Source organism: Mytilus trossulus, chromosome 14, assembly GCF_036588685.1.
Source record: "Mytilus trossulus isolate FHL-02 chromosome 14, PNRI_Mtr1.1.1.hap1, whole genome shotgun sequence".
Taxonomy (NCBI): domain Eukaryota; kingdom Metazoa; phylum Mollusca; class Bivalvia; order Mytilida; family Mytilidae; genus Mytilus; species Mytilus trossulus.
This window is the reverse complement of record NC_086386.1, coordinates 64,224,281-64,246,187: the sequence shown is the minus strand read 5'-3', so window position 1 is coordinate 64,246,187 and position 21,907 is coordinate 64,224,281. Positions and strand designations below refer to the sequence as shown.

General features: G+C 31.7%; 1 protein-coding gene across 1 annotated transcript; it reads left to right on the top strand.

Annotated features, from left to right (window-relative positions):
* Positions 1 to 136: 136 nt before the first annotated feature.
* On the top strand, positions 137 to 20,812 carry LOC134695692 (alkylated DNA repair protein alkB homolog 8-like). The gene is made up of 10 exons (XM_063557053.1): positions 137 to 268; positions 7,244 to 7,487; positions 8,708 to 8,827; positions 13,787 to 13,978; positions 15,114 to 15,184; positions 15,582 to 15,832; positions 16,506 to 16,572; positions 17,508 to 17,663; positions 18,287 to 18,436; positions 20,179 to 20,812. Exons 1-10 carry the CDS (start codon positions 143 to 145, stop codon positions 20,782 to 20,784), a joined length of 1,983 nt encoding a protein of 660 aa, XP_063413123.1. The 5' UTR covers positions 137 to 142; the 3' UTR covers positions 20,785 to 20,812.
* Positions 20,813 to 21,907: the final 1,095 nt, after the last annotated feature.

The following is a 21,907-nucleotide window of genomic DNA, read 5'->3' as shown; positions in this document are numbered from 1 at the left end:
TCTAAATAACTTTCTTTGTTGTACAAAACATAAAAACATGAAATCTGTGAAAATAATTAAAAAAAAATATATATATTTTGAAATCAAAATAGTAATAATTATATAAAGTCAAATATCACTTTTATTAGAGATTAAATTCAAGATGGCAGCGCCCAGTGCCACGACAAAAATGTCAAAAGTGGACAAAAAATTAAAGAAAAAGCAGATGAAGTTTCGTGACATGTTAGAAAAGAACGAAGGGATACAAATAATTGAAACACCAACAAAGGTTTAACACATTAAGAAGCAATAAGTTTAGTACTAGGCAGGTGTTATCTGTAAAAAAAAGTGTTATCTATTCACTATTGACAGTATAATTTTACAGGATTTACAGTAACACTTTTTTTGGAATGACCTGTAAACAGTAATCTGCTCTAATTACCCTTCTGACGTCAAGCAACAGTCACTTGTTGACTGAGACGTCAAATTCTTTGAATTGTAATGTCAAAGTTTCCGGGAACCTATGTTATTTGACGTAATGGGGAATAAATTTGCATTCAAGTGTAAATATGTCTACTACAAATATATCTGCTCCCTGTTCAATATGGCCAAAACCAACAGTCAAGTGGCCTATTAACATCATTAAAATCAATTGACTACAATGTCAACTGTAGGATCAATCAATTGTAGTTAATTTATTTATATCATTTCAAATTTTGTAGTTAATTCAGTGAATCTATTCAAAAAGTAAAAACACAAAAATACTGAACTCCGAGGAAAATTCAAAAAGGAAAGTCCAAAATCAAAAGGCAAAATCAATAGTCCAAACACATCAAACGAATGGATAACAACTGTCATATTCTTGACTTGGTACAGGCAATTTCTAATGTAGAAAATGTGGAATGAACCTGGTTTTATAGCTAGCTAAACCTCTCTTCAATTTTAAACCCTTTATTTTTAAAGTTAGTTGTATTCTGTCAAGTTGTAGCCAGAATTGGTACTTTTGACAGAATGATACATAAACAGAGACAGAAATTAAGAGTAATTCAAATCTATCATTTGTATATCAAGGGTAACAATCATATCAATCATATACATGGAAGACAATCATAACTAATGATTAAGAGTGAATCAAACCTCAGTATCAACTGTATCTTTTGTATTTCAAGGGTAATGATCGTTCTTATTCAATCGATATGAATGATTAAGAGTTGGTCAGCTCAATCAACTGTTATTATTTGTATTTCAAGGGTGACAATCTAGTCCAGTCAATCTAGCATAAATTTGACCCATATCCAACTATAGCAGTCATCACGTGACTTTTGTGACATCACACATCACCCGTATCAAGCCCAAGTAAATTGTATAGAAATGCATAGGGGCTTTCTGGAATCATTGAAATACATTACTTTAAGTTCATGATACTAAAAGTGTGGGTCTATGTAGTAATTCCTCATATATTTAGAAATATAAATATTCCTTTTGGAATAGTTTAAATTTTGATCTTCTCCCTTCCAAATGCTTTTGAAAATTTGTCTTGTTGCCTCTATAGTTCACACTTAAATCATACAACTACGAAAAATATTGGATTTTCTGTCGTCTTTCACCTTAAATTGCGATTTAAACAAAACAGATGGAATAATTGTGTGTCTTTGTGCTTATTATTATATTCATAAATATTTGAAATTTTGTATATAGAATAGTTTAATTTTCTATTATGTTCCTTCCAAATTGATTTGAAAATAAGCTATTTTCAGAAAATCTGCTATTATTTTTCAAGTTGGCGACCAGATTGACAGCATGGGGCGACATGGTAAAAATATAATTTGTACGATTTTTACAATGAAAAGTAAATAACTGTTGGATGCTCGCGTTTTCAGTCATTGTCTTACCTTAAAGCAGCATGTTATCGAACATTGGTTCCTTTTTATCAAGCTTAAACATGCTGTTGTTATTTTTATAAAATTTTGAAAAATGGCGAACAAATAATTTTCAAACGTAGAGGATGTTCGACACTTATTTTGTTAATGCACATAATTCAATTTATTTTCACTGTTTATATTGCAATTAAATATGACACGTTATTGTAACTATAAGAATAGCCTTAGACATAGCTAGATTAAGGAGATATTAATTAAGTCATTACATCAACGTGATCAAAGAAAACAAACATGGCACCTAATCACGATGTAAGTTTTGACAATACCCATGTAGATGCATGTTTTGACAATACCTATGCCGCTTAGTGTTGTTCGATTATCAATGAAATTCTTTGCAATATTATTTTATATTCATAAAAGAAGACATCGAATTGATATAAACCGAGGTGAAGACTTCAAACAGCTTATCCTCTCGGTCTAAATGATAAAATATTAGGGCAGGGGAACATATCTAAAACTCATATCGATGTCATTAATATTGTTGATAAACGACTTAGAAATAATAGGTCTCATGGTAAACGCAAGAACCGCAATCAACGTATTAAACATCGTATAAATTATACACTTGCTGATCTGTTATCTATAATAAAGAATAATGGCAGACATCAAGTATTATGCAAACTGGGTCAGATACCTATAAGTAAATTATATGCTATTTTTCTTGAGTGTGATAAAATTTCTTTTTTTAGCCCATTTTATGAATACACCCGTATTATTACAGCCTTTTGTCATCACAGGCTTTTTCCTATTATTGATAAACCTGAAAATCGTAAACGACATTTTCTCAAATTAAAATATATAAATAGAGGTATTGATTTTATTAATTTGTCTAGCATATTCAATGACTCTTCTGTCTATAGCTTAATACCTCCATATTTTGATAATATAGAACAACCCATTATTTCGTATTCTTATAAAAAACCGAGCAGAAATTTGATTTTCAATTATACGTCAATTACAACAGACGTCAATATAGAAAATAATGTTCCTTCCACTTGAGATTGCGAAACATCTAGTTTTAAATATGTTCCCTATGGTCATGTTATCACAGGAGACCTCAACATAGTCGATGACCGTGAAGTCATAACTTTTCTAAAGAAAGGACCGAAATACCGTCCTCCATCTACAATAGATTGGAAACAGTGTCGTCAGGTCATTAAAGACGCTCTGTCTGCCTATTGTGAAAAATTGGTGCAAACGTGAAAAATCCGATAAAAAATCTTTAGACAGTTATTTGAATAAAATTATGAATACTGTTGATATTCGAATATCTCATTTAGAAAACAATTCTGAAATTAATAATAGGAACCATGATATACCCATTTCTAGAATAAAAAACAAACTCAAGGTACTCGCAGAGCGGTTTGTGTTCGTACCGGCAGACAAGGCAGCAAATAATGTAGTGGTGGTGTGACGCATATACTACACGAAAGTTCTTCAAAACGAAATAATAAATTCCTCTACATTCAGGTTAGTGCGCACCACAGAGAGTCAAATCGTTAACAAGCATACCACTGCCACTGCCCAGCTTAAAGCATCTTCCGAACATTTGAAAGTCCCTACCATGTACTGGTTACCGAAATTACACAAAAAACCATTTAAATTCCGTTTCATCTCCGCTTCGAGTAAGTGTTCTACTACTAATCTATCAGTGCTTCTAACCACCTCCCTAACTACTATCAAAGAACTGGTTATTAACTTTTGTAATAAAGCTTATGAAAATAATGGTATTAATTATTTTTGGAGTGTTAAAAATTCTTTAGAGGTTTTAGATAAAATACATGCTTTCAATGGTCCTTACAATTCTGTTGACAGTTATGATTTTTCTACTCTGTACACTACACTTCCACACAATCTTATAAAGAAAAAGTTTTTGTATTTGATAAAATGGTCTTTCGAAAAATCTCATTGTAATTTTATTTGCTGTAACTCGTTTAAGGCCTTTTTCTGTAACGAAAAAGGAAAGTATGCTAGATACACTTACTGGAAATGTGAGGATATGATTGAAGCTTTAAACTTTCTGCTTGATAACATTTATGTACGTTTCAGCGATAAAGTGTATCGTCAGGTAGTAGGTATTCCTATGGGCACCAACTGTGCCCCTTTAATAGCAGATTTATTTCTATATTGCTATGAATCTCAGTTTATGACCAAACTCAGTAAAGACCCATCATTGTTACATTTGGTTGATACATTCAAAAATACCTACCGTTATCTGGATGATATTTTTTCGTTGAATAATCCAGAGTTCTCTAAATATACTTCAGAAATTTACCCAAACGAACTTACTTTAACTAAATCTAACATAAACAGCAGCAGTTGTCCTTTTCTAGATTTAGACATTTCAATTTCAAACGGGAAACTTCACACTAAAATTTACGACAAAAGAGACGATTTTTCATTTCCTATTGTTAATTTTCCTTTTTTAGACGGCGATGTGCCTTTGGCTCCATCATACGGTGTTTATATATCGCAACTCGTTCGGTTTGCCCGTGTGTGTTCTGATGTCATAGATTTTAACGAACGTAATCAATGCATCACTTGTAAATTGTTGTGTCAGGGATTTCGATACCATAAATTACTTAAAACTTTTACTAAATTCTTTCATAGATACAAAGATTTGATCAGTAAATTTGGCTATACCTGTAGAAAGCTTATTAAAAATGGTATTTCTCATCCTAAATTTTATGGTAATATTGTACTTAAAGCGAGGAAATCACTATGTGATCCTTGTAAACTCATCGAACCTTTAAACAAACTTATAAGTAAGGGTTATCGTACCAATATTGTAATTAGATCTCTGAATATAGTTCACATTGGCACTAATATTGATTTTGTCATTAGCAAATTAAAACATAACTAAATTTCATTATCTTTTGAGGCGAGATGTATAGGGGACACAGCCACGTTAACTTTTATTTCTATAGAAGTCGCTCTTCACTATACTACTACCTGTCGATACATTTATTTTTGGCATTGCACAAGTCATGTCTTCTTTGACTATTAATGACGTTAAAATACTAAATCCCTGTGATGTGTTTTAGTCGATTTTAGTCTCTGATGCATGATTTTTTACTATTAATTGGTTTTGGCTTTTAACTAGCTGTCAGTAACTGCGAGTACTCTCAAATCGTATTTTCTTGTTAATTCGACCTGTTGATACTGTTTATAATGCTTTTTTGTCATTTTTTATTTATATGGATCTTGGCTGTATACCAGCTTTGATTATTTGTAATATCTTCAATTTTTCACTTATTCTTACAACATTTGTATAAACTTCAAGATTATAAAAAAACGTTTTTTTTCTAAAGTGAACATTGATTGGTTAAATATTTCTCAGTGTGTTTGAATTTGTTTGATAGCCTTTTGGTCATGACTGTTTGTCTCTAATATTTAATTAACTGTGCATTTGTATTCAGATATCGCAGATCAAATTTATTCGTTCTTTGTGTAATCATACGTTTTTTGATTGAGTTAAGTCTGCTAATTGATATTTTATCGTATGTTTTTATATGTTGTGATGTTATGCTATTGTTTCAGAAAAAGGGAGAAGGTTTGGGCCCATTAAAACGTTTAATCCCGCTGCAAATGTTTGCACCTGTTCTAAGTCAGGAATCTGATGTACAGTAGTTGTCGTTTGTTTATGTAATATATACGTGTTTCTCGTTTCTCGTTTTGTTTATATAGATTAGACCGTTGGTTTTCCCGTTTGAATGGTTTTACACTAGTAATTTTGGGGCCCTTTATAGCTTGTTGTTCGGTGTGAGCCAAGGCTCCGTGTTGAAGGCCGTACTTTAACCTATAATGGTTTAATTTTTAAATTGTTATTTGGATGGAGAGTTGTCTCATTGGCACTCACACCACATCTTCCTATATCTAAGTATATTTTTCAATTTTCTTTAAATAATTCATCAGGTAACCAGTAAAAAAATCCTAATTGAACCAGTCACATGCAGAGTTATCGAACGTTATTATGACTGTAATAGTTGCATATATATGCTAACCCAAAGGTAATTGCAAAAGAAGATTTTTAAGTTTTGATCGTTAGCATAATACCCCAAATATGCACAGAAAAAAGTCCTGTAAAATCTAACTTAAGCCAGAGGAAGACTAAAAAAATCACCATTTAAAATTCCAATGGGAATTGCATTGAAAAGGGAGATAACTCATGCAAAAAAAGCACAAATATCAATAAAAATTGATACAAACTTGTAACTTTACCGTTTCTATTCATCAGAATGTATTGATTTTTGATTTTTTAGCGGTCTTTAGAGTATAACAAACAATTCTAAAGGTGTTTTCATATCTTTTATCAAGCTATAATCTAGATTTAGTAATTCATTAGTTGACCATTTATTGAATTTTTCAACATGTCAAGGTAAAAAATCTCAAATTTAATAAAAATAATTAATATAAAACAGAAGATGTGGTATGATTGCCAATGAGACAGCTATGCACAAAAGACCAAAATGACACAGACATTAACAACTATAGGTCACTGTACGGCCTTTAAAATTAGCAAAGCCCATACCGCATAGTCAGCTATAATAGGCCCTGATAAGACAATGTAAAACAATTCAAACGAGAAAACTAACGGCCTTATTTATGTAAAAAAATGAACGAAAAACAAATATATGTAACACAAAACAAACGACAACTACTGAATTAAGCATGTATTCTTCTTTTTGTGGTTTAAAGTTTCTTTAGATAAGTAAGTTGCAGAAAAAATATAATATACAGATATAAACAATACAAAATGTTAACTTTTTTTTTTCGAAATGGTAACTAAGCTTCAAATTTGCAATTCTTTGGTTTTGTACATTTCATGAGCAGAAGATTACATAATTCAGTCAAATACAAACTTATAACCCCATCAAGGTATCATACAATGTACTTAAAATAAATTTCAAGAAAAACAAGCAAAACTGACAAAAAAAACTCTCCTTCCAATGTTCAATGATGTTAATTTCCCTAGGAAATTAAAACTGCTAATTTTGAGTTTTCCTCAAGTTAGATTTTATGGGACTATATATAAAGGGTATAATTCTATAGATTAGAATTAAAACATTTTCTGTTGCAATTAGTTTGAGATTAAATCTTAGATTGACTGGACTAATCATATTGATATTATCCAATTGACATGATTGCTTATTAGTTGATCACCTCAATCAACTCTATCAATTATCATTTGTTTTTTTCAATGGTATGCAAGTTTATCATTTTCAACAAAGTAGTAAATAATTTGTTGATTTTTCCATGCCAATAGATGCAAAGATATATTATTAAAGAAATTAGTAAGATAATTTGTTATTTTTTTATTCCAGATTATATGTGTTCACAATGGTGGACTTGACAATTCTGTCAGTAGAGAGGAAATTTCAACAGCCTTAGACACACATGGATCTCTCATTGATGTCATCATGTTGCCAAGGAAACCATACTCATTTGTCTGCTATAAAACAACTGAAGACGCAAACAAATGTTGTGAAGAGTTCAATGGCCTTGAGATGCCGCCTAATGGACAAAGAAAACATTCTGTGATACTTTATTTGTCATATGTAAACAAAGGTAAACTTTAATTTCTCTTTAAGCAAAGAAGGTAACAGAATTGATAGACATAAATTCCCTTCTTCCATTTAACCAAAAATAGGAAAGAATAATGCTGGTTCTTCATCTTAAAGTCACATTAAGACCTTCAAACTTGCCTCAATGCAATGAGGCAAGTTATAGATTAGTTTAGTTTGATATTGATGACACTTCGTTTCCCATTGTAAAAACACAAATCAATGGGTTTAATAGTGCAAACAATAATGGACAATGAAATTTTACAGCTACTGTTTTTATTGCCATAAATTAATCTCATTGCAATACATGTATATACAAAAACTGTAAAGCATTTAGACAATCATTCTTTTTTTAAATGATTGTGTAAAAATGATACACATTTCTTAAAAGTTTGTTAAATTTTTATTTCCTTTATATTATAAATTCAAGTTTTATGGTTGGTTGAAAATTCATAACTATTTTAAGCTTTGATAGAAATAATCTGAAACATAGATTTTAGATGTAACTTTAATAAATGCCTTTATTTTTTTTTAGCATGTTGAATTATAAAAAAGGGGGTCAAAGACAAGTACTAATATTGTCCATTACATATGGTCAATACCACTTCAGTAAATTCTGATATTTAAAAAGTAGATTTTGGTCAAGAATTTTTCCATGATTAATTTTAGCTCACCTGGCCCAAATGTACCTTTTAGTGCACGAAAATCGGAAAAGAAAAACTTATCCCTAGAGTTGCCTACCATCCGCTTACCACCAGTGATGGTATGAGTGGCACTGTGCTAATGAGACAATTCTCTATCCAAGTTAAAATGTGTAAAAATTTCACTATTATAGGTCAAAGTAGGCCTTCAACACAAAGCCTTGGCTCACACCAACAGCAAACTACAAAGGGCCCTAAAATGACTCGTGTTAAACCATTCAAACAGGAACAGTCATTTACAATTTTTACATTTATTAAATAGACTATTTGATAGTCATTCCTCTTTTGGTATTTTTGCAGGGGAATAAGAGTGAAACAATAGAATAATTTAACGTGTTGACATATTGTAACTAAAATGAAATTAAACCATTTATATTTGTCTAGTTTCTCAACACACAGGAGTATCTACACTGGTGACTACAGTATGATTTATTGAGTGATAAAGGTTACTAAAGTAGTTGGCGTTTTAAAATTGTAATTTTTTTACACAAATGAAACCATTATTTATTTTTATTTGTTATAGTTCCATCCAATATATTACCTAGTAAGGACCTGCCACCGGGACTGATTGTACTGGAAAACTTTGTGTCTGAAGCAGAAGAGAAACAGTTGATATCCAGTTTACACTGGCAAAATGATAATCGTAAGTACAAAATTTTCACTATTTTAAAAAAAGATCTTTTAAAGAAGCAAGGAAAAATCAGTTGATATCCAGTTTACAAAATGATAATTGTAAGTGCAAGAAAACTTCACTGTTTAAAACATCACATAAAGTTAGCAGGAGAGAATCAGTTGATATCCAAATAATGTTGGAAAAATTATCAATTTAGATTTTCATTGGAGTTTTAGTATGTTTGTTATTTCCTCTTTTTTCTAAAAAATAACAATGTCAATAAATGATTTAAAGAAAAACCCTCAAAACACATCATTTGATATAAAGAATACAATTTCTTTGTTGTTTGTCCTATGATTGATTTCTATTGTTATTAGTTTATTTACTAATGTCATATGGTATTGTAGCCTATACTGACAGTCAGGGGTACTAGTGTCATATGGTATTGTAGCCTATACTGACAGTCAGGGGTACTAGTGTCATATGGTATTGTAGCCTATACTGACAGTCAGGGGTACTAGTGTCATATGGTATTGTAGCCTATACTGACAGTCAGGGGTACTACTGGTATAAGTTAATTTTATTTACTTGAAGAAGTAAACAAAAAATATACCCATATAAGTAAATAAATAATGTTTGAATAATTTCCCCTTAATATTCTGAAAAATTAACTTGTACAAGTAAATTTTTCTTACAATCCCACTAAAATCCTCAAGTTTTGAGATGTAAAATCATGCCTTTAATGATTTTTCCCAGGTTTGCTCATTTTTTTGGTTATTAAAGTTCAATGTTTCATCTCATTAATTTAACAAAGAAACTGATTGAGCCAAGACCTTGTATATTTGCGCAAGACCATCAAAAATTGATCCTTTGGGGCTTGTAAATGAGCAGTTATCAGGGCCTTTTATAGCTGACTATGCGGTATGGGCTTTGCTCATTGTTGAAGGCCATACAGTTACCTATAGTTATTAATGTTTGTGTCATTTTGGTCTTTTGTGGATAGTTGTCTCATTGGCAATAATACCACATCTTCTTTTTAGCTCACCTGTCCCGAAGGGACAAGTGAGCTTATGCCATCACTTGGCGTCCGTCGTCGTCCGTTGTCTGTCGTCCGTCATCCGTCGTCTGTCGTCGTCTGTCGTCGTAAACTATTTCAAGAATCTTCTCCTCTGAAACTACTGGGCCAAATACTTTCAAACTTTAACTGACTGTTCCTTAGGGTATCTAATTTATAAATTGTATCCGAAGTTTTGATCTATCAACAAACATGGTCGCCATTGCTAAAAATAGAACATAGGGGTCAAATGCAGTTTATGGCTTATAACTCAAAAACCAAAGCATTTAGAGCAAATGTGACCTGGGGCTATATTGTTTATCAGGTCAAGATCTATCTGCCCTGAAATTTTCAGATGAATCAGACAACCTGTTGTTGGGTTGCTGCCCCTGAATTGGTAATTTTAAGGAAATTTTGCTGTTTTTGGTTATTATCTTGAATATTATTATAGATAGAGATAAACTGTAAACAGGAATAATGTTCAGCAAAGTAAGATTTACAAATAAGTCAACATGAAGGAAATGGTCAGTTGACCCCTTTAGGAGTTATTGCCCTTTATAGTCAATTTTTAACCATTTTTCGTAAATCTTAGTAATCTTTTACAAAAATCTTCTCCTCTGAAACTACTGGGCAAAATACTTTCAAACTTTAACTGAATGTTCCTTAGGGTATCTAGTTTTTAAATCGTATCCGAAGTTATGATCTATCATTAAACATGGTTGCATTGCTAAAAATAGAACATAGGGGTCAAATGCAGTTTTTGGCTTATAACTCAAAAACCAAAGCATTTAGAGCAAATCTGACATGGGGTAATATTGTTTATCAGGTCAAGATCTATCTGCCCTGAAATTTTCAGATGAATCAGACAACCTGTTGTTGGGTTGCTGCCCCTGAATTGGTAATTTTAAGGAAATTTTGCTGTTTTTGGTTATTATCTTGAATATTATTATAGATAGAGATAAACTGTAAACAGCAATAATGTTCAGCAAAATAAGATTTACAAATAAGTCAACATGACGGAAATGGTCAGTTGACCCCTTTAGGAGTTATTGCCCTTTATAGTCAATTTTTAACCATTTTTCATAAATCTTAAAAATCTTTTACAAAATTCTTCTCCTCTGAAACTACTTGGCCAAATACTTCCAAACTTTAACTGTATGTTCCTTAGGGTATCTTGTTTGTAAATTGTATCCGAAGTTATGATCTATCAACAAACATGGTCGCCATTGCTAAAAATAGAACATAGGGGTCAAATGCAGTTTTTGGCTTATAACTCAAAAACCAAAGCATTTAGAGCAAATCTGACCTGGGGTTATATTGTTTATCAGGTCAAGATCTACAATGTATCTGCCCTGAAATTTTCAGATGAATCAGACAACCTGTTGTTGGGTTGCTGCCCCTGTTTTTGTTTATTATCTTGAATATAATTATAGATAGAAATAAACTGTAAACAGCAATGATGTTCAGCAAAGTAAGATCTTCAATTAAGTCATTTGACCAAAATTGTCAATTGACCCCTTAAGGAGTTATTGCCCTTTAAGGACTTTTTTCGCAATTTGTTCATCATGTTGACTTACTTTAAAAAATCTTCTCCTTTGAAACTGCTGTATCAATTTCAGCCAAACTTAGGCTAAATGAGTTTCAGAGTATTTAGTATAAATTTTATATTTTATTTCCTTGTATGTCAAGAAACATAGCTACTATGGCTAAAATAGAACATAGGAGAAAATGATTATTTTTTTTGGCTTTTGAAGAAAATAGGACGATCCAAAAAACATTTAAATAAATTGAAAAGCCAAAATAATCATTGATGAGAGATTTAACCAAAAGAATTAAGGTGAGCGATTCAGGCTCTTGAGAGCCTCTTGTTTTATAGTGTTATGAAGATAACAGACAAATGAAATTTTCATTGTCCATGAAATTACACTTAAATGATTAGTAAACTAAGTAAAGACATCTGCAAAGGGTACACAATTTAAAATTCTATTAGAGCAAAGGAATCTTTTAAAAGAACTCCAAAAAAGAAGAAAGGATGATTTTTTTTACTTATACAAGTAAAAAATTCTGAATGTCTAAAGGGACATACCTAAGCCAATTTCCCCCCGTATACAAGGTAATAAAATTCACTTGTATAAATATCCTACAAATTTACTTATATGTGTATATTTTTAGCTCACCTCATTTGGCGTACGGCGTACGTCGTTGTAGTCGTTAACATTTTACATTTTGGACTTCTTCTAGAGAACCACTGAATGGAATGAAACCAAACATGGCATGAATGTTCCTTATGAGGTGCTGACCAAGTGTTCTTACTTTGTAGCCGATCCATCATTCAAAATGGCCGCCAGCGGGGGACTTAGTTTAACATAGGACCCTATGGGAAATACATACGAATGACTTCTTTTAGAGAACCACTGAATAGAATGAAACCAAACATGGCATGAATGTTCGTTATGAGATGCTGACCAAGTGTTGTTACTTTGTAGCCGATCCATCATTCAAAATGGCGTCCGTCGTTGTCGTCGTTAACATTTTACATTTTGAACTTCTTCTAGAGAACCACTGAATGGAATGAAACCAAACATGGCATGAATGTTCCTTATGAGGTGCTGACCAAGTGTTCTTACTTTGTAGCCGATCCATCATTCAAAATGGCCGCCAGCGGGGGACTTAGTTTAACATAGGACCCTATGGGAAATGCATACAAATGACTTCTTTTAGAGAACCACTGAATGGAATGAAACCAAACGTGGCATGAATGTTCGTTATGAGATGCTGACCAAGTGTTGTTACTTTGTAGCTGATCCATCATTCAAGATGGCTGCCAGCAGGGGACTTAGTTTAACATAGGACCCTATGGGAAATGCATACAAATGACTTCTTTTAGAGAACCACTGAAAGGAATGAAACCAAACATAGCATAGATGTTCCTTTCTTAATGAGGTGCTGGCCAAGTGTTGTTACTTTGTAGCCAAATTTAAGTATCTTTTTTTTTATATGATTTCAAAAACTGAGGTAGAATCAGGTGAGCGATACAGGCTCATGAGAGCCTCTAGTTTTTACTTCTTCAAATAAATAAAAATTACTTGAATAAGTAGTACCCCTGACTGACTGAATGATTTTTATGCCCCACCTACGATAGTAGAGGGGCTTTGTGTTACCTGGTCTGTGCCTCCGTTCGTTCGTCTGTTCGTTCGTCCCGCTTCAGGTTAAAGTTTTTGGTCGAGGTAGTTTTTGATGAAGTTGAAGTCCAATCAATTTGAAACTTAGTACACATGTTCCCTATGAAATGATCTTTCTAATTTTAATGTCAAATTAAAGTATTGACTCCAATTTCATGGTCCACTGAACAAAGAAAAAGATAGTGTGAAGCTCAGGTTAAAGTTTTTGGTCAAGGTAGTTTTTGATGAAGTTGAAGTCCAATCAACTTGAAACTTAGTACACATGTTAACTATGATATGATCTTTCTAATTTTAATGTCAAATTAAAGTATTGACTTCAATTTTATGGTCCACTGAACAAAGAAAAGATAGTGTGAAGCTCAGGTTAAAGTTTTTGGTCAAGGTAGTTTTTGATGAAGTTGAAGTCCAATCAACTTGAAACTTAGTACACATGTTAACTATGATATGATCTTTTTAATTTTAATGCCAAATTAAAGTATTGACCCCAATTTCACGGTCCAGTGAACATGTAAAATGATAGTATGAGTGGGGCATCCGTGTACTATGGACACATTCTTGTTTTATAAACATTTGAGAGTTAAACAGTTTTAAAAAGTTTGAGACTGGACTTACATTGATTTCAAAATGTTGGCTCTTTGGCAAAAGTATTTCTATTTTTAAAATACTACAAAGAGTGCAAGATTTTTTTTTATTTGTTTATGAATACACATGTATATATATTCTCAATGTTGGGGTTTATTTATACATTTTTAGAGATGAAGCACAGAGAAGTGCTGCATTATGGGTATGAGTTTAGATATGACATTAATGATGTTGATGCTGATGACCCTCTGACTCAGTCTATACCAGTAGAATGTAATGAAATACTTCAGAAGGCCCTTCAAACAGGATATGTCAAGCAGCTACCAGATCAACTTACAGTCAATAAATATGTTCAAGGGCAAGGTCAGTAGTAAGAAGCATTGCATTTCAGGGCCTTTTTCTAGGGGACTATGTTGTATGGCTTTGCTCATTGTTGAAGCCATAAAGTGACCTGTAGTTGTTAATTTCTGCTCTTGTAAATATTTGTCTCATTGGCAATGACCACATCTTCTTTTTTTACATACCTGACAACTTTTCCAATTGCAAGATGGCTGTCATAGTCTTAAAAAAAACTTCAATGGGGCCTGCAAATACATTTTAATGTTGTTTTTTGGCTTCTTCATACTTTTATAAGCCTAATGTCATTGTGAAATTAATTGTTTTGTTTAAATTGTGGATAAAATTGCTCTTTCAAAATTTCAATTTGGGAGCCTTCATGGGGAAATCCCCCGCAAATAGTGACAGTTGGCAGGTATGTTTTTATGATAACTGTAATTGGACAAATATGTACACAGGCAGGGTCAATGTAACAAACTGTCCAGAAATTTCAGTATGATAAGAAAGGAAAGGCCTGTTTAGCAAAAATTCACTTCGACAAGGTCAGAAAAGAAATAATCACCTTTATAATTATAAAGGTCTATGAAAAATAGAGGGACAAAATACCAATTGTGAGAATAAATAATTGAACATTGTATTTTCTTCTTGTTTCCTGGAATTGAACAAATAATAGATTGATTTTTAATGAAATGTTCTGTATAGAATGTTATTAAAAAGAGAGTTACTAGGAAAGAAATTTATTGTTCAAAGGTTAACAAATATACCTCAGAATAAATCTACAATAAAGAAAACCCTCCGAAAAATGTATGTGAACAAGAAAGGATACACATCTTTGTATTATATTAAATTATCCATAAACCAGAAGACATGATGAACCACTCCATAGATACAAATGTATGAATTAAAGGAGATGTGGGATATATATCAATGAAACAGCACAACAACAACAAAAAACACACAAAAACATAATTTTGTGATAATTCAAAGTATACCAAGACTAAGGCCCCAGTGAGTACTTCTATTTGGTAATTCCTATATATTTCCTTGTACATTTGTATACTATTACTGCTTCCCTTAAGTTTCAGTATATAAATATATTATCACTACTGGTTAACTTTGGATTCAGTTTCATGCAATTGATTTTAACAGTTTTGTTTTATAGGAATCCCTCCACATGTTGACACACCACCAGCTTTTGAAGATGGAATAATGTCGTTAAGTTTGTTATCTCAGGTAAATGTTTGAGGTGTTATCATCCATGTGCAGATGATTGAGGAGAATTATAATCAATGTTATAGAGCCTATTCTTAAAGAAATGCTAATCAATAAATTATATCAAAATTCTGATGTAAGCCAGATGAATTTGCAATTTTTTAGGACTGCTTGATTTCTGCAAAGGCTTCGTATTAAAGACTGTACTCTACCTATAATGGTTTACCATTTACTAATTGTGACTTGGATGGAGAGTTGTCTCATTGCCACTCATACCACATCTTCTTATATCTATATCACAAAACATATCAAATTTCAATACACACATATGCATGTTTTTACAGTAATTTAAGGGATGGTCCCTGCATTTATTTTGTTAAGTACTGTAATGGATAATTTATTGAATTTCCTTTTATAGATTGTCATGGAGTTCAGCCATCCTGGGGGTCAACAAATATCTGTTTTGTTACCCAGACGTAGTTTGTTAATTATGACGGGAGAGTCACGTTATCTCTGGTCACATGGTATAACTCCACGAAAGTCAGATATCATCACAACAGCTGATGGCTTAGATTTAGTCATGAGGGAAACCAGGGTATCATTTACATTCAGAAAAATAATTCATCCAAAAGATAGAATCGGTAGAATTGTACCATTCCAAACTGAAGAGTAAGTGATTAAAGATGTTCTACTTATTCAGAATAAGCACCATTCAATTATGATATTGATTTTAAAGTGCAAAATCAATAGACCACTTTTCAGGTTTTTCTCAACAACTTTCTTTATTTTCAGTTATCTAATAACCTAATGATCTGAAATTTAAAGCTTTGAAAAATACTTTAACTGAATAAACAATACTGTTCCTCTGAGCAAAGTCAATATCTCCACTTATGAATAGATAAGATATGTTGTATAAGTAGAAAAGATTTAAGCCAATGAACATTATTATTGACACTTTGATAATCTGTTTTTCAGTCTTTGACAAATGATTTAACGAATAGAATATATGTACCTTTTGTTGAAAACAAGATAGTTCAACTTTTAGCTATAAAATTATATTGACTAGTCAAGTTTCTTATCAATTAAGGATGATGACTGGTAAAATTTATTGAGTCGGGATACCAAAAAAAACCACACAGCAATATTGATTGTTTGAGTAAAATAGAAAATTTCTTTTTACCATGTGTAGCTCTTTATCACAGTAAGTTTAGACTAGTGAATGAAGTAATCTTACACAATTATTTTCAAATATTAAAACGTACTGGGCACAACAAAAATCTGATCCCTGTGTTTAAGACTGCAAACATTAATGTATTGAATGTTATGATTATTTTCATTTCAGTTTAAGTATAATGCTTCCAAAATGTGACACAGATGCAGAAAAATTGGAGAATTCTCATGTTCAACAGGTAATGGATAATATTTGCTTTTAGACTACACTTATTTAATCTACATTCAATGAATTTCCCCCTTTCAGTGTTTCACCCCTCAAATTTTGAACAAAATCATTTTTATAAACCCTGTATTTTTAAATCTATAACCATGTTCTTCAATTGTCTATTCATGTAAAACACATTACCATATACTTTTATTGAGTGAAAACTATTGTACTTGTTAAAAACACATATCCCATATTGTCTTTAACCATTTGAATATTTTGTTTGGTCTTTCCTATGATGAAGATTACTCTGACCTCATTTTCATGTTTTATTGATCAATTTTAAGTTTTGGTAATTGTGTCAATTTTCTGTTACAAAAGTAAGTAGTTTAGTCTGTGTAAAGATGACTCTCTGATTATCTTGGTTCATTTTTTCACAATAAGTTTAGTTAACATTAAAACCTAATATCTTTAGTCTGTAAGTCTGTATTATAAAGATAATTGTATTTTATTAGAGGTTTAATACTAATTTCAAATCTTGATCTTTTGATTTATAACATTATAAAGTCATTATTATTGTGTGATAACTAAGTGAAAAGTGTTTCATTTAGACATTGGTATGATAAATGACTATGAAAAACAAATTTCTTAATCATAAAAAGGTGAGAGACTGCCCACATAGACAGCTTATAACTGGCATCTGCCATTGTTTTCTTCAAGGACACCAACTTTCCACCAAGATGGCTTGGTATGAAAATTGACATTCATTTTCACAAAAAGTTCTTAAGAAATTTTTTCATTCATCATATGATACTTGATTTTAATGTTAGAACCCTCATTGAGTTTTATCTGTAATTGATCTCAAAGTAACTGTTTGCAATTTAAAAATATGCAAATGAAAACAATCTACTGTATATTTCACCATCCAATATTGTGTAAACTGAAGTAACAAGTGTTGTTTTACAGGTATATGAAGAAATAGCAGATCACTTCAGTGGAACAAGACACACACCATGGCCAAAGATATCTCAGTTTATTAAAAATATGCCTGTAGGATCATTGATGGCAGATATAGGATGTGGAAATGGAAAATATCTTGGTCTCAATCAGTCTGTTTATGAGGTATAAGCAAATAAAAAGAAAAACAAATATTTTCAATTTATAAAAATACATTTGTTTATTAGAGTTGACTTTTAATTTTAATTTGATAAGTGTTTTGATTAGAATGTTGTATGTAACATGTATCATTAACTTGCCATAGAAGTTTAAAAAAGAACTAAAGAAAGTTTATGAAAACAGCAAAAATAAGTATGACAGAAAGAGATTGTCTCCCGTTTTATGAATGTTGGAGAATGAGAGAGATGAGAATGTTTTAATTACAGATAGTTGTAACAACATCCACTCTCTGTGGTATCAAGGTCAAATTGAATAATATGGATTCTTTATTATCCCTTGAGTACAAAATTTCATGGATTTTATCATTATTACTGCAACAAGAATTCAAATGTTCAACAAAGCATGAATTTTTCATAGGGTTGTATGCAAACTTTATCAAAACAGAAATAAAATATTTCAGAAAGTATAGTTTTTCCTTGATCCACAAAAATTGGTACCCACCATTATAAATGAATTCACTGTAAAGTGCTTTTATTAGTGATAGGCCAAGACCAAAAGAGTAGTTCTGTTTTTGATGTTTGATGACAATATTATGATTCCATATATACCATACATATTATTTTTTGTAGGTTGGTTCAGACAGGAGTGTTAACCTATCAGAGATTTGTCATAGTCGTTCACATGAGGTGTATGTTGGAGATGTTCTACACATTCCATTACGTTCCTCTTCCTTTGATTACTGTATATGTATAGCTGTTATTCATCATATGTCAACTCAGGTAAACAATAATTTTTGTCTTGTCTGTGACAAAAGGCCTGGAAGTAAGAGGTGTGTCAACATTGAAGTAAAGTCTGACCAAAAAGTTTTTGAAAAACGTTTTTACTTTGTCAAACCTCATGAAAATTTATAACTTATTACCTTGATCAACAGATATCATCTTGAGTGCATTATACACCTGCCATTTTGTGTGCGAAGTTTAGTGCAAGAATCATGTTTAGTTTTTGAGATACGACGCGACATGTGAACTACACACACACACCCTCTTCCCCCTCCCTTTTTTTAACAAAAAACTCTAAAAAATAAATTTTTTAATCATCCCCAAAAATTCTACAGATCTTTAGATTAAAATAACTAAGAAGATTGTAAAGTTTTAAGCAATAATCATCAATCATTTTTGAGATACGGTGCGACATGTGAAAACCCCACAACTTTTTTTACAATAAACTCAATACCTCTTAAATAAAATTTTAAATTATCACCAAAAAGCATACAGAACTTTTGATTAACAAATGATTAATATAACTAAGAAGTGTGTTAAGTTTGAAGCAATAATCAATAATCGTCTTTATGATACAGCACGACATGTGAAAAAAACAAACTCAAAAAGTTTAAATATTATTTCACCAAAAAGTATAAAGATCGTTTGACCATCTTATTAAAACAACTATGTAAAGTTTAATGAAATTTAAATAAGTGGTTCTCAAATTATGGTACAACATGTGGACGCCAGACAGACAGACAAGACGGACAGACGGAGGCCAGTCAGACAGCCTGATGTCGGACATTTGTATACCATATTACGTCCCATTAAAATTTTGACAGGCTTATAAAAATCCAGATAAAATGATAAATTTGTACGAATTCAAAATATATATGTATATATATATATTATTATTTTATTATGAACGATATGATTTTACAAGCCTACGGCAATTGAATCACACCTTCTTTATTTTACATTCAGACTGTCTATCAGAATGGTTTTATAAATATTAATGATTTAGAGGAATAGTAAGTTAAAAGTCAATTATAATGATGAATGTATGGATAGATATACTGAGGTTTTTAAAGTGATTGATTGATTAGTTTATATATTTTCAATGAAAGTTTTTACTTGTAAAGATTGATGTCATTTGAATACATAAACCCTTTTTTATACAAGATAGGCCTAATAAGATTAGTTTGCTAGCTGCTTGCTCGAAAGATAATGATCAGACCATACACATTGTTCTGATTTTGTTTTAACCAGTCCTAATCTCAAGTTTATTGATCATACTTCTCAATACTGCATGCATCACATACCCATTGTAAAGTTTTTTGATGGTTTCTTCTTGCAGAGATCCTTCCACACTTAAAACAAATATATGAGCCTGGAAAGTTAATTATTATTAGTAATTACAGGCCTCTACAATAACTTTGTTTTCAACTTGTCTAGTAGGACAAGTACATACCAAAACTTACTTGTCCGAATGAAATTGTAACTTGTCTTAAATAAATCTTAAAAAAATAACCTTTATTATACGACCACAAAAAATGTTTTGGGATGTATTATGGTAAGATGTCGTCTGCGACTTCATTGTCTGTGTTGTCGTCGTCTTGAGTCATCGTCATCGTCATCTGAAAACACATTTGGTGTCCTGGCAATAACTTTAGTTTAAGTAAATGGATCTCTATGAAATTTAATAAGAAGGTTCAATACCTGAACTGAACTTAAGTTAGTTATTGTTTGTTTCATTACAGGAAAGAAGAGAGGCAGCTATAATAGAATTATTAAGAATCTTACAATCAGGTGGAAAACTTCTGATATATGTATGGGCAATGGAACAGGAACGCCATAAAATCAAATCAAAATATCTGAAAGAGAGCAAATTACACAACACTGATAAAGATCAAAGTTTGTGCAGCAATGTTCACTGCTCTGACAAATTACTGAGTGGGGAATCGGCAAGCAAAGAAAACACTCAACATGGTGACAGTCGAGTTGTTAACCATAAGAGCGAAAATGATTCAAACAGTGAATTAGCATGTGATAGTCAAAGCAATAATAAAGATTCACTTGATTGTAGTGATAGAAAAGGGACAGAAGAAACAATTGTCAGTCAGGCTGACAACAAAACAAACTGTTGTTTAACTGTGCATAAAAATAGAACTTATTTTCAACAGCAAGATGTTCTGGTGCCATGGGAAAGGAAAGATCAGGACAATAATACCACAAGTTTCCATAGATACTATCATGTTTTTAAGGAAGGAGAATTAGAAGAGATATGTGGTAGAATTAGTGGATGTCATGTGCTTGAAAAATATTATGATCAAGGCAACTGGGCAGTTATTGTCCAGAAACAATGATAACTAGAAAAACAAATTTTATTTATTACCTATTTTGTTAACACTGCCAAATTTGGATGGGGGATAGGTGCACTTAATGTGTTACCAAACACTTGGTTTAATTTAATCTAACTCGACAAAATATTTAATTTATCCCTTTGACAAAAAACTTGAACCACATACTTTATCGGGAAAATTTCATTGAAATAAGTTTGACAAACACAAATTTTGATCATGGAGAAGCTCAATTTTTTGCTTAACAAAAGAACATGATTAATATCTCCCTGTAGTGTTATGTACCACCTTAGACCAACATAAACATACACTTACACAGTACGGTAGCCCCAGAAATAATATCTTCCCTTTTATACTTTGGCAGAATGATAAAAATTTTGAGGTGTTTGGTGCAACACCAGAAAATCTGAATCCTTTAAATATTGCTATTTTTAAAAAGTGTTGATTAGTTGCTGTGATATTAATTCAAATGATTATAGTATGTTCAATTAAATTAAGTTTTAATCTCGGACATCTGTTTTTTAGTAATTTGTGGTTGCATGGCCATTTGATATTTACAAAATTACTGGTTGTATGTTTGGAATTTTTTGCCTACCCTTCCACATCCCTTCTTTAAAGTATGAGTGTCTTCACTCAATTGTTTTGTCACACCTGTCTCCAATATTTCAAAGGTAGAAGTCCTGGCTAAGAAAAATATGGTATATATACCAATACACATAATTAACAGCGCCTGGTGATGTTTTATAGCCTGACCGGTTTCTGTCCATAAAGGACCTTCATCAGAGGCAGAATGGTGGATTAATGTTTGCACCCTATTTATATAGATATGGTAACCAGCGGTTGGGTTGACCGGTGGTTGAGTTAACCGGCGGTTGAGTTGACTGGTGGTTGAGTTAACAGGCAGTTGAGTTAACCCGCAGTTGAGTTAACCAGTGAAAGATCCCAGTGGGATTTTCCATGGTTACAGTTATCTATATTTAGCTAATGTTCATGTTACAGTAAACTTTTTGACATGTTACGGTAAACATGTGACCTGATGATATAACCATATTTGGGCTTTAGCATTGGATAAAGGGTGTTTAATAATTTAAGAAGTACATGGTAATCATTTAGTCTTGATCTTTGGCTT

What these genes read in the sequence shown, in the direction of transcription:
- LOC134695692 (XM_063557053.1), top strand. Translation starts at nt 143, where the DNA reads ATGGCAGCGCCCAGTGCCACGACAAAAATGTCAAAAGTGGACAAAAAA. An exon ending in TAATTGAAACACCAACAAAG is followed by an intron (nt 269 to 7,243) that starts GTTTAACACATT and finishes TTTTTATTCCAG; the next exon opens with ATTATATGTGTTCACAATGG. An exon ending in AGAATTCTCATGTTCAACAG is followed by an intron (nt 16,573 to 17,507) that starts GTAATGGATAAT and finishes GTTGTTTTACAG; the next exon opens with GTATATGAAGAAATAGCAGA.